The sequence below is a fragment of the Ochotona curzoniae genome, unplaced genomic scaffold (genome assembly GCF_017591425.1).
Source record: "Ochotona curzoniae isolate NIBS_2020 unplaced genomic scaffold, NIBS_Ocur_1.0 contig_2723, whole genome shotgun sequence".
Lineage (NCBI taxonomy): Eukaryota > Metazoa > Chordata > Mammalia > Lagomorpha > Ochotonidae > Ochotona > Ochotona curzoniae.
Window position 1 is genome coordinate 17,305,331 of NW_024465573.1, and position 15,677 is coordinate 17,321,007.

Genomic DNA, 15,677 nt, shown 5'->3' on the forward strand with positions numbered 1-15,677 from the left:
CTTTTTCTTTTTAACCTGATACATGTTTCACTCAGGGACCTTCCGGAGACCAGCACACATGCTGTGCAGGTCGTACCCTGTCACTGTGGAGGACTGAATGATTCTCTCAAGCAAAACCTAGTCTGACTCATAAATCAGTGCTAAATAATACAGTCCGACAAACAGAATCTCAAAGTATTCAATATCCCCCAAATTAATCTAGTCCAAGAAGATTTGATGGGAAATACAGCTTGCAGCTGGGCTTGGAATGACGTGTGGTCCCGGTACATGAAGCAGTGCCAAACTGAAGGTGCAGCTGTTTCAGCACTTGTAACTTCATTTTGTGCTCTCTCTTCACTTGAAGTAAGTTTGGATATGAGATTATAGGACCTTGGGAGAAGCAAGTTGCAGACTACTTTGAAAGAAAACAGGAGACCCTCCCGACATCTCTGACTTACAGCTCGGAATTTTATCTTATTTGATGCTTATTTATTTAGTATAAAAGTTACATAATTGAAAATCAGTTTGGGAAATACTCTGGAGGTATCCAGGGAAAGAATTCAATTGAGGAACAGATTAATCCGTCCTCAGGGAATGAGTATTTAGCCTAGGGGATGTTGTTGATGGCTTTGAAAATGAGAAAGTTGAAAAGAGGAAAGTAATTAGGAATTGATCAATTGTATCCTTTTTCCCCCCAGTTCTTTTCTTTCATTTTTTTCTCCTGATCTGCTCCGAGTTGAAGGGAAGGAAACTGCCCTTTGCAGTCAAACTACATGAGCAACCCAGGGATGGGAACAGTTATTTCATGATGCATTAGAGACCTTGATGCAGCGAAGAGTATGCCAAGAGTGTTGCTTGAATGCTTTTGATAGTTCTGAGACATTGTCAGATTTATTACACTGATGTTGCAGAAATCTTTCCAAAGTCTAATGGCTGACCAAATCCACTTGAATGTGCATCCATAGACTCAGGCACTTGATGCAAAGCTTGGCCCAGTGAGTTGTCCAATGTGTTCTGCTTTCCATCCTCTGACGAGGAACTCTGTATTCTCTGCTGGCTTAGATGAGCTGGCTGTCATGTCTCCCAACTGTATCTGGACATGTAGTCCATTGCACAGGCATCTGCAACTGAGGTGGCCCAGTCCCAACACATACATTCCAAGGTTGGACCATATATCTTTAATCCAGCGATCTAGTTGGGGAATCCCCAAAGAAACCTCACCTGTGGTGATTCAGACTTGACTCTTGTGCATGCCAGCTAATGCAGGGTCAGGTTCAGTCTGTTACCTGCACCTGCAGCCTGGCCAAGCCCCGCCTAACCCCACACCCAGCTCACACAAATGTTGATGAGTGCTGCAGCCTTGCCTTGCCTGGCCCACCCTGCTCCCAGCCTTGGCTCTTGTGTCCCCCAGCAGGAGCTGTGGCCTAGTCAAGTTCCACAAGTTTTACTAGGTCTACTGCTAGAGCCCTGGGGTCTCAGGCATGCCAGCAGGTACCACAGACCTGCTTGGCAGGCTCTGCCCTCATTCTCTGCCTTTTTCATGTGCTGGTGGGTGCTACAACCTGGCACAACCTGGCCTCTTCCCAGCTCTGGCTCCCACAGACATCAGGTGAGTTCCCTGGTCCAGCATGAGTTCCACCCATCACCACTCCCAGCTGTCACGCAAACCAGCGGGTGCTGCATCCCACAGGGACAAGCCCACAAGTGCCCTACAGAATCTGCCCCAAAACCTGGTTCTCTTAGCTTCTGATGGGTGTTGTAGCCCAGCCTGATGTGCCCCACCCTCCTACCCAAACACTCACTGGCAGATACTGTGGCCTAGTCCAACCAGACATGCCCCCAACCCCAGCTTTCACATGCACCAATGGGCAGCAAGTGATGCTGCTTAGTCCAGCCCAGGTCTCCCATGTAGGCATGACTAAGCATGCCCTCCAGTATCTGCCCTCTAAACCACTCTGTCTCAGCTTCCTTGTCTGCCTGCGAGTGCAGTGGCCTGGCCTGTGGAAGTCCCCAGAAGTCATTCCTCTCCTGTTAAAACATGCCCTCAGCCACTCCCACTCTAACATGTCCCCAGACCCCCTGTCCTGGGCAACCTGCTGCCTCTCCACCAAAGGACAGAGTAGTGTGTCCCAGCTCAGCATTCTCCACCCTCACCATATATCTTTAAAAAAAAAAAAAAGATTAGGTAACTATTCTGGCACACTGATACAGCTAACACAAATTTGGCATTAAACCAGCCCAGAATGCCTGCCAGCTTTTAGCTGCCTTACTCCCAGCAGTGTAAACACTTGCCTAGGTACAAGGCAACCTAGACAGTTGCCTCCAGGTAGGGGATCAATTTTATCTCTCTAATGTTTATTTTATTTTTATTTGAAATAAAGGGTTATAAAGAGAAGGGCAGAAGCAGAGAGATCTTCCCTCCACTGGCTTACTCTCCCAGTGGCCACAATGGCAGGAGCTGGGCCTGTCCAAAGCTAGGAGTCAGGAGCTTTTTCTGGATGTCCCACATGGGCGCAGAGACCCAAGCACTTGGCCTGTCCTCCACTGCTTTACCAGGCCATTAGCAGGGATCTGGATTGGAAGCAGAGCAGCCTGGACACAAACTGCCATACATGGGGGAAGCTGATGCAGCAGGTAGAGGCTTAATGTGCTATGATTGGGACACTGGTCCCAATCAACTGTATCTTAAGAATGTATTAAATAAAGACTCTGGTGTTGTTCCCTAATGAATAAAGCTAAAGTCTGTGATGTCAACAACCAGTATCACATTGCTGTGTGTTCCCCATATCATGCCAATGTGTGTCCATGTAATTTTTGATCCTGCTCCCTGCTAACAGTCTATAAAAAAGAAAAAAGTGGAAGAGGGCCCGATGGTGTAGCCTAGCGGCTGAAGCCTAGCGCCTTGAACACACCAGGATCTCATATGGGTGCTGGTCCAACCCCGGCAGCCCTGTTTCCCATCCAGCTCCCTGCTTGTGGCCTGGGAAAGCAGCTGAGGATGGCCCAGAGCATTGGGACCCTGCACTTGCGTGGGAGACCCAGAAGGAAGTTCCTGGCTCCTGCCTTCAGATTGGTGCAGCATCGGCCATTGTGCTCACCTGGGGAGTGAATCATTGGACGGAAGATCTTCCTCTCTGTCTCTCCTCCTCTCTGTACATCTGCCTTTCCAATAAAAATAAATAAGTCTTTAAAAAAAAATAGTGGGAAATGGCCCAAGTTCTTGGGCCCCTGCCACCTTCTTGAGATACCTGGGTGAAGCTCCTGGCTCCTGGCTCCTGGCTTCTAGCTTTGACCTAACCCAGCCCTGGCTCTTGCAGCTATCTGGAGAGTGAATTCCATAGATGGAAGATCTCTCTCCCTATCTGGCTTTCAAATAGGGAAGGGAAGGGGAAGAGAAGAGGGAAAAGAAGAGAAAATATCTTGACAAGACTTTTTAAAAGGAAAATTGGGAGTGAGGTACGCTACGTCTCATAGACGTGAGAACTGAAGCCGTGTGTTCTCCAAAAATGACATTAATTTTGTGGTTTCCTTTTGGTAAGTGAAAAATCAATCAGAAACATGGGTTCCCATTTCTGATATAATATTATTCTGGGTTTGTTTTCATTTTTGTTTGGCCCTCAGAATTTTTTCTTCACCACTCCAAGATATATATATATATATTTTTTTACTTTTAAAAGTGCTTTTGATGGCTTTCATGGAACCTATATAGAAGTCTAGTGAGTGCCTGATGTTTTGTGTCCCAGGCTTTTTCTCCCCCCATGCTTTTGTTGATACAAGTACACCTTAGGGCTTTGAAAATTCTTTTCCATCTGTGGTTCTAATCGAGCTGCCAATCCAGGCCCCATAGCTCCTGGCCACAGTAATTGGGCAAAATAATAAAGCTATCACCTAAGTTGTGCTGATGGGACTCCATGTCTCAGGAATTAGATCCTTGAGACATTAGAGTCAGAGAACAGATAGTGCTAAGTCATCTCACATGGATATTCTAGAAGCTTGCTACTGAAACGCTGGATTCAGTCCTGGACTGTGACCTTCCAAAGGCGCAAGTGTTGAATCTGCTTTTAATCCTGTGGACTCTGCCATGCTCTTCTGTAAGTGTCCCAAACCTAAAAAAAAGTCTTGTTTGTCTTTCCAATAAGAGTTAGATTGGCATGTATCTATTATATCTTCGTGATTTTTCTTTTCATCTTTTATTTACCTGTTAGTAATTACTTAGTATTTTTAGAAGCACATATCACTTTACTAAATATGATTTCTGGTGCAGTTTATTTCTTAGTATATATAAAAATAGTTTCCTTCATATTAAAACTGTCAGTTTATTCTGGGGCCACTGGGGTAGATACACCTGTTGATAGGGGTTTTTTTCTTTCAGATTTTTTTTATTGGAAAGGCAGATCAGATTTACAGAGAAAGATCTGCTATCCACTGGTTTACTCACAAATAGCGACAATGGCTGGAGAATCTTCCAGGTCTCCCCTGTGGGTGCAGGGTCCCAGTGCTTTGGGCCATCCTCTGTCGCTTTTCCAGGCCATTAACAGGGAGGTAGATGGGAGGTGGAGCAGCCAGGACATGAACCAGCACCTATATGGGATGCTGGCACTCAGCCATTGAGCCATAGTGTCGGTCCCTGTTGATAGTATTAACCTGATTATCTCCCATATAACTCGAAAGTTGTGTTTAATATGAACTTGAGAAGTGGCAGGGATGGCCATGGCATTGGGGAAAGTGTTAGCAGAAATGTAATTGGGGCTTTTTGGTTTGTACTATCTATTTAGATGCTTGCTAGCTACCAATCATTAATGTGTTTTTCTAATATGCTATTCTCACATAACACTTTTTAGTTTGAGTTCATGTACTATAAAATCTACCTGATGATTTTGAATATCTGATCCTGATAATTATAGTTATGATTTTTTTACAGTTAAAGTGGGGACTTTCCAAGTGAGACTGTCTCTTCCCTGAGAACTGGCTTGGTTTTTGGAGAAAAAGGGGAATAAGAAGAATATCTAACTTTTTCTACACAACATTCTCAAATGGCCTGGTCAGAGATGATGTTCTGTTTCTTGAATAGGTTGGCCCTGTGGATTTATGTTTATCCCTGTCCAGACTCACAGCAATTTGTCTTTAATTCATAGAGATTATATGCTCACTGTTGTTCTGTAGCTTGAGTTAATATTGAACACTTTTTTTAAGATCACTAAGAAGACTGGTTTCGTAAATGAGAGGTCTCATGACCCGTCTGACTTTCTAAATATAGTAGCTGTTAATATACAAAATTTGTGCCTGCTTCATATTTCACATTATGTATGATTTTGGGGGGGTTGGTTTATTATGGGCTTACTTATTTGACTGGCAGAGTGACAGAGGCAGGCAGGACAAGGAGAGAGAGGGCGGCAAGGAGAAAGGGAAGATGAGAGGAGGAGAGATTTTCCATCTGTTAGTTAACTCCCCAAATTGCCACAGAACCAAAGTTGGACCAGGCCGAAGCCAGGAACCTGAAATGTCATCTGGCGCTATCACAGGAAGGGGCCCAAGCACCTGGACCATCTCCTGAGGCTTTCCCAAGTACTTTAGCATGGAGCTAGATCAGAAGTGGAGCTACCAGGACTTGAGCCCTGATGCTCTTATATGGCATGTCAGTGCTGTGAGTTAGAGCTTAACTTGCTGTGCTACAACAGAAGCCCTGGATCATTTTTGTTTTTTGTAAGCTCTCAAAAATGAAAGCAGTTTTCTGTTTAAAATTTAATCTTTCTGTCCTTTGGGGGCAATTGGAAAAATTAATACAATAATCTTTTGTCCATGGCGTAATTGCTAGGATAAAAATACAGTATATACTAAAGGGCAGCAAGTCTATAAGAGAGAGGCACCAGGAAATAGGGTTAGATCACCATGAGCAAGAAAAACTGACTCCAAACCCCAGCATCAAAGCCCAGCATTTGATATTCATATCTCAGAAGGACAAGTCAGGCCCTCCTAAAACTGTGCTTTCTCTTTTTTTCCTGTCCTAAATGTGCACAGTGCTCAGTCATTTATCACAGTAGCCCAGAGCCCAGCACAGCTGTTTGTGTTTGCTCTCCAGTGGCAAGTGGACTAGAGCCACGGAACGGGGAAGCCAGGCTGAGGCTGTCTTTTTACCTCCAGATGTTTTAATGCGCTTAACATTATCCAATAGTAGCAACTCAACATAGTCTAAATACCACAGCAGGATCTGATTAGCTTTTTCAGATCGCTGCCTTTATTTGCTATTGCAAAAAAAAAAAAAAAAATGCTTAATCCAGCGCTATAGATCAGCCACCCTGCTAAGCTCTTAGAGGGTTTCTCCCACCCTTTGTGTTCTGTGTGGCAGAGGGAGAAGATCCTGCTCCTCCTCTTCCTGAATTAAAACCGTAAAGTAGTAACTATAGTAGCAAGGGATAAAGAGGAGGCAGAAAGCCCAAGGGAGAAGAGAAGATGGTCTATTCATGCACAGTAGTTTCCTTTCTACACGCAAAAAAAAAGGCTTTAATATGGATTCCTAAATACTGATCTCCCCTGTCCCTTCGCGAAACAGTTAAGTTTTGTTAGGTTTTAAGTTGTAACTGCTTAGTGAGGAAGTCCGTTATGTGCTCCAGTTTTATCTTGTTTAACAACACTTGATTTTACCAGAATTACAGTTCACTACTGCAGGAGTGGTCTTACTTCTTTCAACCACCACCATCACCAGGCACACACACACACACACACACACACACACAGAGCTAACTTCATTTCTGGAAAGTTCTATGTTCACACAAGACATGAAATATGCATTCCATGTAGCCCACGTTGTAATACACAACAAACTGTATTGTTAGAGATGCTTTGTCATGATCTTCACTAGGCTTAGGAATTTAGATTAAGAATTTAACTGTTTCGGTAACATCACTGTAACCCTGGCAGAAAACAATAATTCTATTTTGACAAAGAGAACTTGCTAAGTAAACTTAGTCCAAAATCATTTCAGATTTTTAAAATTTGTCAACATTTTTTGGAATGGCATCCTTCCAATATAATATTAAGTTCTGTGGAGGAGAAATAATTTATACACAAATCTACAGTAAACTTCATATTATAGTTTTCTTTCTGGAAACAATAGTTTTGGAGGTTTGACAGGCATCAGGAGAATGATTTTGGTGAGATAACTGAAAATGTTTAACCATTTGCATTAGAGTAGGGTAAGGCTAGGATCAGAAACCCCAAGTCAATGTTGTTTTTTATTTCAAATTACTCAAAAATGAGCCCAATTTTGAGTACCCTGTGTATTTGTGTGTGAAAAGGAAAGGTTGATCTAGAGCATTTCCAGTGTTTTGAACCAAGCCGTGTCTTTGGAGTTCATGATCATAGACTGAAACCATCTAGACTGTCCGTTTGTGTCAGGAGAGTGTATGTTTCTAACAGAGGCAGCTCTTTTCCTTCACTCTTCTGGCTTGTACTGGAATGAAGAGGGAGTGTTTTATGAGTGTGCATATTCTACATCACATAGGTAATAAAACAGCTACAGTCTCTCTTAAGTAGGAAAATATCCTCCTGGCACCTTATAGTGTTTACATTTTGATTGGATTTTTTATATTATCAGAGGCTACTCAAAATATAAGTCCTACAGTCTTCAGAAGCAAGTAGTCAGTAGTGCTACAAATGCTGTGATGTGAAATGCTGAAATAAGTCCGGAATAACAAACTTCCTCTCTTAGGGAACTTACTATTCTATATTAATTCTCTTCAAAAGTGTCACAGTATTTATAATGTTAAATTAATCCTGAGCTGAAATTTTAGTGTTGCATCTTATAAATTCCATTAAGCACAAACTCTTTAAAAATATCATATTTGTATATTAAATCAAAATGACAGATTTTGCTGAATTACATATGTAAGTAGCCATGATAATAAAATAATCTTACACTGTGATTTTATGCTACACTGAAATAATTTTATCTAAATATGCAGTTTATATGCTTTATGTGGTACACAATTGGAATACGCTTTATTCTTTTTCGTATTGAAACGCTGATTTTTAAAATCCCCAAAACATCAATGTGCGTCACATAGAAAGTTTCCCAGATAGTAACTGTGCAAACCAACAAAATATGTATGATGGAGTTATGTTTTAAAGTTTCAAATAATCTGTAAATTTGTCAGTCAGTTTTAACTTTTACAAAAAATGTTCACTTAATGCATAATCTGCAGAAGTTATTTCTAGACCGCCACACATTATAGAACTGTAACTGATTTTCAGTTACTTGGTAGGTGAGCAGCTTGTAATCTTACTATACTGTCTTTCCAGTGAACTCTCTGAGAGCTCTTAAGACTCTCCATTTTATAATCCTACTTCCCTCTCTTTTTAGTTTTATTGTCTTTTAACACATTGAAATACTTTCAAATACATATTTCCCCATATCTTCAAGGAACTAGTTTTACTATAACCTTCTGTCTCCCTTTACCAGTAACTCACTTAGTAAAGAAAAGTGATTGCTGCAGTAGCTCCTTGGGACCTTGACACATCTCATTTTCTTTACTTCTCAAAAATGGAGAGCTAATAAACTAGTGTATAGCCTCCACTTTTTGGAAACATGCAACTTTTACTACTTTAAAACATAATTGGATCCTTTGTTTCGTGCATTAAAAACAAGAAGGAAAAGCTGAAGTCTGCCCAAGCCAGGTGTTTCTTGTTGGCAGCCTGCTGCCTAATGACTGCTCTCGTAGAGCAGCTGCCTACTAGTCAGCTCTGTATGGCCTATTGTTGCTGCACACCCCTCCTTAATACACATGCCGCCCCGGGCAGACCCAAGAATGACATCAACTTGCTTATCTTAGAAACCTCCGAACCTGACGCAGGGTGCTGAGGTTGTCTTGCATCTGCCTGGCCCACTAATTGTAAGCTTTCTGGGCTATGATTGGCTGTTATTCCACTCAGTAATAGGTTAAGCAAAGACATTGCCATTCCATCTGTTCAACCATTCATTGTTCTTCTTGCCTGCCTGGAAGTCTGCAGCTAAAATTGTGTGAAGGAGTTACTGCTGAGGCTGCTACAGAAACCAATGTCTTTGTATTTTCCTGCTAACGTGAGTATTTGTGCTACTTGATGCCTTGAAAGTTCAACTTTGCTAAATATTTAGAGTATTAATTTAACCTCTTTAAAGGATAGAAAACACCTCAAATGAAAGCCTACAAATTATTACACAGTGCCAACATGGAATTCAAAAAATTCATTTCTTTAACATGTCTTTGAAATAAATTGGTATGTCTGAAAACGCTGGAGTTTTGTAAATAATTGCTTATAGTTTTATGAACATTTATAAGGCATGAGACATCACATATATAATTAGTTATTGGGGCAAATTTTCTGACTTTGATCAACTGTGTTTAGATTTTATCTTCTCAAATTCTTAGGTTTCTTATGATGTCACTGTCATGCCTTGGTGTTATAAAATAATAGTAATATTTGATGGATTTTTCTATTATCTTAGACGTCTACCTCAGGGCGGTATATCAATATAGGCAAATGTTTCAGACAGCTTGTTTTAAATGTGATGATTAAGCACTCCCCTGCCTTGTCAGCAATTTCAGCCTGCATCTACACTGTGTCAATTGTCTCACCTTTTTCCCCCTTATGCTAGTTTCAGACATTAGACTGAAGATGCCACGCCAAGAACTATTGCTTTCGGGAGTTCTGTAATGGGGAGGCAAGGAGACAAAGACTTTCATCCCTCAGGAGGGAAGAGGGGAGTAGAAAGGGTTAAAAAGAGGTTTTCATTTCTACCACATGCCCTATTGTGTGAGCATATGCATAAGTCTATTGAAAGTTTTCAGAAGATGGGCAGGCCACCAGTTGCTGGTCTCCTGCAGTTTCCAGTAGACATCTGTTGCCCCAGAGCATTAACCAATCTGCTCCAAGGGACTTCCTGCCTTTGTTAGATGGGGGTTACAGACAACAGCACCCACGCTAATACAATGGTAATTAAACGCACAGAGACTACAGCAGTAGGTATTTATTACATATTCATTATTTCATTTCCATTGTTCTCATAGTATTACCATTTGGATAACAACCAAAACCCACTTTTGTGGCATTGTAACTTTACATTGTGAACAAATACATTGGAATTGCATTTTTATGCTCTAGTATTCCTAATAAATCTGAGGTTCTTTCTACTATGAAAAGTAAATGGTCTTGGCCTGGTGTGAGAGAAAGGGTTTTTCAAATTTTCTAATGAGAACTTGGGGAAAATCTCTTCACTAAATGGAAGCATTTCAAACAGTGTTTCTAGGAGCAGCCATTGTATCATAAACTTGTACCTTAGGTAATATCTTTTAGAAATTAAAAAAATTAGATGTCATGTACAAAATTAGCATGATAATGCTGTTCTTTCCCAGCAAATAGCAATATTTAATTTTTAGTTTGCCTTTAGCAAGAAAAATAATTTCCAGTGCAGTATCTGGAGGGCATCTGTGGACTTGCAACTGTAGAAATCTGGTTTTAGGTCATCATATTTTTGCCCAGTATCCTTTGCTTTCAATACTACAGCAAATAAAGACAAGTTATAAGGAATCTCTGACATAAAGTTTAAAATTTAAGCAATATTTCTCAGTTTTATCATAATTGTTAATACAGTATAAAGTTTATAAAGCTATAAACTCCATGAAGTATAAATTAATCTATTTTGTGCATAATACTATGCTGCTGAGTCTCAAAATGAGAAAAAAAATTAATAGTTAATATTTACTTGATTAAACATAGCTTATATATTTACCTTTCAGTAAATGCAAAACAATTCTGATACTTGATTAGAAATAAGAACAGTTTTGTGCCGTGCAAGTGGTGGTATATGTTGTGATGTTTTATTCCTTTATACTCTCACACTAAACAAAAATGAAGCTTATAATCTATTCTTTGTTCTAAAGTATCTGATAGTGACTCCTTGCAAGTTTCACACATTTCATTGCCTTAGCAAGCACTTCATATAGCCTATGAAAATATTACCAGTTTTTAAAACTTCAGTATAAGTTTTATTCAGTGATCTTCAGAATATTGCTCATTTTTGTGTTAAATGTCATTTTTAAATGACATATTAAATCTTTTGCTAATTACACGTGAATAAGGAAGTATTCTAAAACTTACACTTGTGAAAGTCACATCTTTATGATTATGTCAGTACAGACCAGATTATTTCAAATTAGTATTATATGATGAAGGACATATCTGTTAGGCCTAGAAATTGAACACATCTGTCATCAATTATAGTTTTTTGTGTTTAGTCTCTTTCCTTACAGGAACTGAAAATCACTTTACTGCTTGCTTAATCTGTGATAACATTAGATAACTTTCCCTGAACTCACCAATGAAATCCAAAAACAAAGAGAGGCCTGTCAGCGTGAAAAACTGTCTAAGCAGAATTATGTTGCCTAACAAATTGTTACTTAAAAAAAAAAAATGGGTTGAGCTTACATTTATCCTAATCATTATAAATGAGCCTAATGTTGCACGTTTTTATTTGAATATCATATACAAATAATACTGAATTATCACAAATTAAAAGTGTATGACATTCACTAAATACATTAGTATCCCATTGAGTTTCTTGTGGTCTGATATCATAAAGCAACCAGCAATTGATAACCCCATTCTTTCTCTTTGGCATTGTCATATAGTAAAGTGGAGTAGATTTAGGCAGTGTCTTTACATGTTACAAATACATTAGATTGAAGACAATATAGTATGGTTAAGTTTCACTTTAAAAACTTTCTGATATCTGGCTTTATTTCTTGAATAAAATGGAGACATTAAGAGTAACTTCACCTTGCCTTTCAAACAAGAAATCCATTTTAATGTTTCCTATTGGCTGTGTTTTCAATGAGGTGTACATGTCATCTGATAGAGTCCAAAACCAATGCAGAGAGAGAAGAGTCTCCCTTTCCATATTAAAATAATATTTCCTAGTCCATTGCAGGGACTGGATCAGCAAGTCATTATCTTAGAGAATTATCTCACAACATCACTTAGGCAAAACCCAAACTTTTCAGGGGAGATCAGAAATGTTGTCCATTAAATGCATTTCCTGCAGTCAGAGCAGATTGTGGGGTTTACAGAACAATGATGTCGGAGCTTCCAGATTGGTTTGGCAGCTGCATTGTTCTCGGAGGGTAAACCAGACGCACTTAAGTCCCAGTCTCTTTTATAGGCTTTTGTTCATACCAAATTATTCTTTCACTGTGCTAGCATTCATGATGGCATGTTAAAGGAGTGCAGCTTAGCAACCAGCTTCTGGTTGCCAGGCAGCCCAGCTTCCAGTAGATTTGCCTTGTTTGAGATACTTTTGGTGGGAGCACCACGAGAGCCACCATGTGGAATTTTTTCTTTTAACTGTATCCCTTTATGAGGATGCTGTTGCGATGTGGTACTTGCATTGTGGTATTAGTATATTACAGTAGTTAATAAATCTTGGAACATAAAGATCTACTTTCAAAATCTTTTCTTTCAATTCTAAAGAAGCAGGCTCATGCATATCTATATTAACAGGAAAAAAAATGAAATGGCTGCCTCTTCATAGAAGACCAAGATGTATGTAGAGCTCTTCCAAGAGATATTTTGTCAGTTGAGCAATCAGCAACTAGGGGAGTTTGATTTTTTTTTTTTAAACTAATGAATACTATCATAGTGGAACAATGATATTGAAGTGACCTATTTCTTAGGGAATAAACCATCAAGAAACTCTTATAGAAATGTATACAAGTTCTGCACTGAAGGAATTTTAAGTACAACAACTTCAAGCTAAAGAGTTCATGTTCTCTTTATTATCAGAGCTACCATAATTGATAAATTTGTTGCATTAATGTAAAGCACTCGACTAGTAAGTTTACCGTTACACTTGCAAACTTGCGACTGGCATTTCCTTTTACTCTTTGTATACTAACCCTCTTGTAGTATAAATGTGATATTTAAGTGCTTCGGAATAAAAATGTTTTGCTGGTTTCTTTCTCAGCTGACTTAAGTAGGTGTTTCCTGACAGTCTCGCATCGGCTACCACTGCCTTATCAAAGCTGTGCATGTGTAGAATGTCGGAATTTCCTTAACAAGTAAGCCACTCCTGTGGACACTGTCCTTGCAGGGAAGCACAAACGAAAGTGACTTTGTTTTTCTGACCCATTTCCACTGGGGAACTGAAAATCATTTCCAACAGACTTTAAGAAAAAAAAATAGTAAAATGGCAAACACATTTTAAATCATAAAAATACTTTTGTAAGGGAAAAATGAGAGAAAGTCAACTTTTTAGCCCGATACAGACTAATGGTTAATTAATCTAATACGGTACAGAAGTATTTTCCTGCCATAAAATTCAAGAAACTGGGGTAAAATTTAATGTATTTGGTTGTTTGCTATTAATGTTATATGACATACTTAATTGCTTTTCTTTCTAAAAATGAGCCTACACTAAAAGAATTTTTGTTTTTTCCTAGAATGAAAGAAATCTCAGTGTCCCTACCATCTAATTAGGTTAACATAATGTTAAAAAATACATTGTGGTGCCATGTTTTATGTTCACAAAAGCATGATAATTGGGACAAAGCTGTGTTCATCTCTTAGTGAAATATAATTCACTTTGTAATTACTTAAATCTTTGTTACCAATTTTAGAATATGTGCTTTTTCATCTCAATATTTAAATTATTTTAGGGAACTTCTTTAAATTGTTACTAAAACCTCATCTCCATTATGATAAACACATGTTCTCCTTTATTCCTATGTGGCTTTATCTTTAGAATATTTCAATTTTTTTTAATTCTACTAGAGAAAAATGTATATGACCTGTCATGACATGTTTAAAACATGCTTTCTAACAATATTCCATGTATCACTTTACAAGTGTGAGCCTTTCTAGAGATGGAAAAATGTCTTTCTTCAAGCTTGAGAAGCAGCATGTTATAATGAAAAAAGGCATGAGTTTGAAAGTCAGACGAAACTTGGAAATAAGAGCAGTTCCACTGCTGTTTCACTCTATTGTCTTGGAGGAATTATAGTAGCACTGCAAATTTCATCACTTCATCATTTGAAAAATGGGGCATAGTACTGTCTTATCAAGGAGTTATGAGAAGATGTAGACAGTGCCATTTAAGCATGTCATGCTAAATACTTGACTTTTTTTTTTTCTCTAGGAGTACGGGGTGCTTTGCATTCAGGAATACAGACAAAACAGCAAGGTGGAGGCAAGTGTGCGGAACAGCTTCATGGGCTTGAAGGATCACCTGGGCAATGACCTCAGCCACCTGCACGTGGACAGCACTGACCCTCAGTTAAGTGCAGTTGTGCCTTGGCCAATGCCAGAGAAAACAGCAATGGATACAGTCAGTGCTGGGAAGGAAGAAAAAGAGGTGTCTGAAGAGAATGTGAGCTCTGGTGACTCTGAAGAAAGCACAAATTCCGATCACGAGTCGGAACAGTTGGAGAGCATTTCAGCAGAGTCATGCTTGTTAACCAACACTCACAGACAGCTGTGTAGGTCTCCCTGTCTAGAGCCTCACATTCTCAAACGTAACGAAATTCTGCAGGATTTTAAACCGGAAGAGTCCCAGACTACATGCAAGGAAGTGAAGAAACCCCCTGATGTGGTTCGAGAATACCAAACAAAGCTGGAGTTTGCACTTAAGTTAGGTTACTCTGAAGAACAAGTTCAGCTTGTGCTAAACAAACTTGGTACCGATGCTTTAATCAATGACATTTTGGGAGAACTTGTGAAGCTTGGAAATAAAAGCGAAGCTGATCCATCAGTTAGCACAGTTAACAGCGTAGTGAGGGAACCGGCTTCCCTGGAATCTCAAAGGCCTGAATCTCCTATGCAAGAGCTTGTAGCAGATGATGGGGAAAATCTGAGACCCATCGTTATTGATGGCAGTAACGTGGCAATGAGGTAAGTGAAGAACGTTCTTGCTGAGAATCTTGACTCAGCAGTCTGATTTTCCAGTTCTTCCTTCTCCCAATCATTTCAGTCAGCATTCCATGTCCCAACCCAACACAAGCTTTAAAAAATGTTTTCTGTCTCTTCTTCCAGGGCACTTGGCCTTCCTGTCTTTGTTCCTGAACAGGGACCCCTTTTTTTCAGACGTATCTCTTGTTCCTTGTCCAGTCCCATTTACATAAACTTTGGTATATGTTCTTGCTTTCATATTCATCACTAGCTTTAAATGAAGAGCCTGGCTATGATGACATTCATCAACTTCGGAATCCGGTTAGATATATCAAATTAAGAGGCCATAAGGGGACAGTCCTAATTCCTTTAGAAAATATTAACTTGGAAACAAATTGAAACAGAGCACTTTAAAGTTATTTGTTCCATTTCAGAAATAAAACTTAAAATAGTTCTTTAGGAATTTGGGATGAGCAAAAGCAAAATTTCTAATAAATTTTTGGGGATGTATTGGATGGGTCAAGACGTAAAACACATCAAAATTCTGTCAGTATGTAATTAATAGTGTAACTGGTTCTCTGAAGTCAAAGGGTATGTAGTGCCTAGAGTTTTGTTTTAAAAAAAAATATGCATCATTTTCAAACTATATGCATTATTCATTAAGTTTTTAATATCGTATTCATTAACTTTTTGAAAGATTTCTTTTTATTGGAAAGGCAGATTGACAGAGAAGGAGAGACAGAAAGAAAGATCTTCCATCCACTGGTTCACAACCCAAGTGACCG

The 15,677-nt window shown here is 39.3% G+C and overlaps 1 protein-coding gene across 4 annotated transcripts in view; it reads left to right on the forward strand.

Annotated features, from left to right (window-relative positions):
• ZC3H12C (zinc finger CCCH-type containing 12C) overlaps positions 1 to 15,677 on the forward strand; it is a 70,313-nt gene that overhangs the window by 26,289 nt on the left and 28,347 nt on the right. For 2 of the 4 annotated variants that reach the window (XM_040976905.1, XM_040976903.1), the window contains exon 2: positions 14,144 to 14,895. In XM_040976905.1, the coding sequence (XP_040832839.1) occupies positions 14,216 to 14,895 (680 nt within the window). In that variant the 5' untranslated portion in view covers positions 14,144 to 14,215. Of the gene's footprint in view, positions 1 to 8,932; positions 9,056 to 12,629; positions 13,068 to 14,143; positions 14,896 to 15,677 lie in introns of those variants that run through there. The other 2 variants (XM_040976902.1, XM_040976906.1) reach the window with 2 other exon arrangements.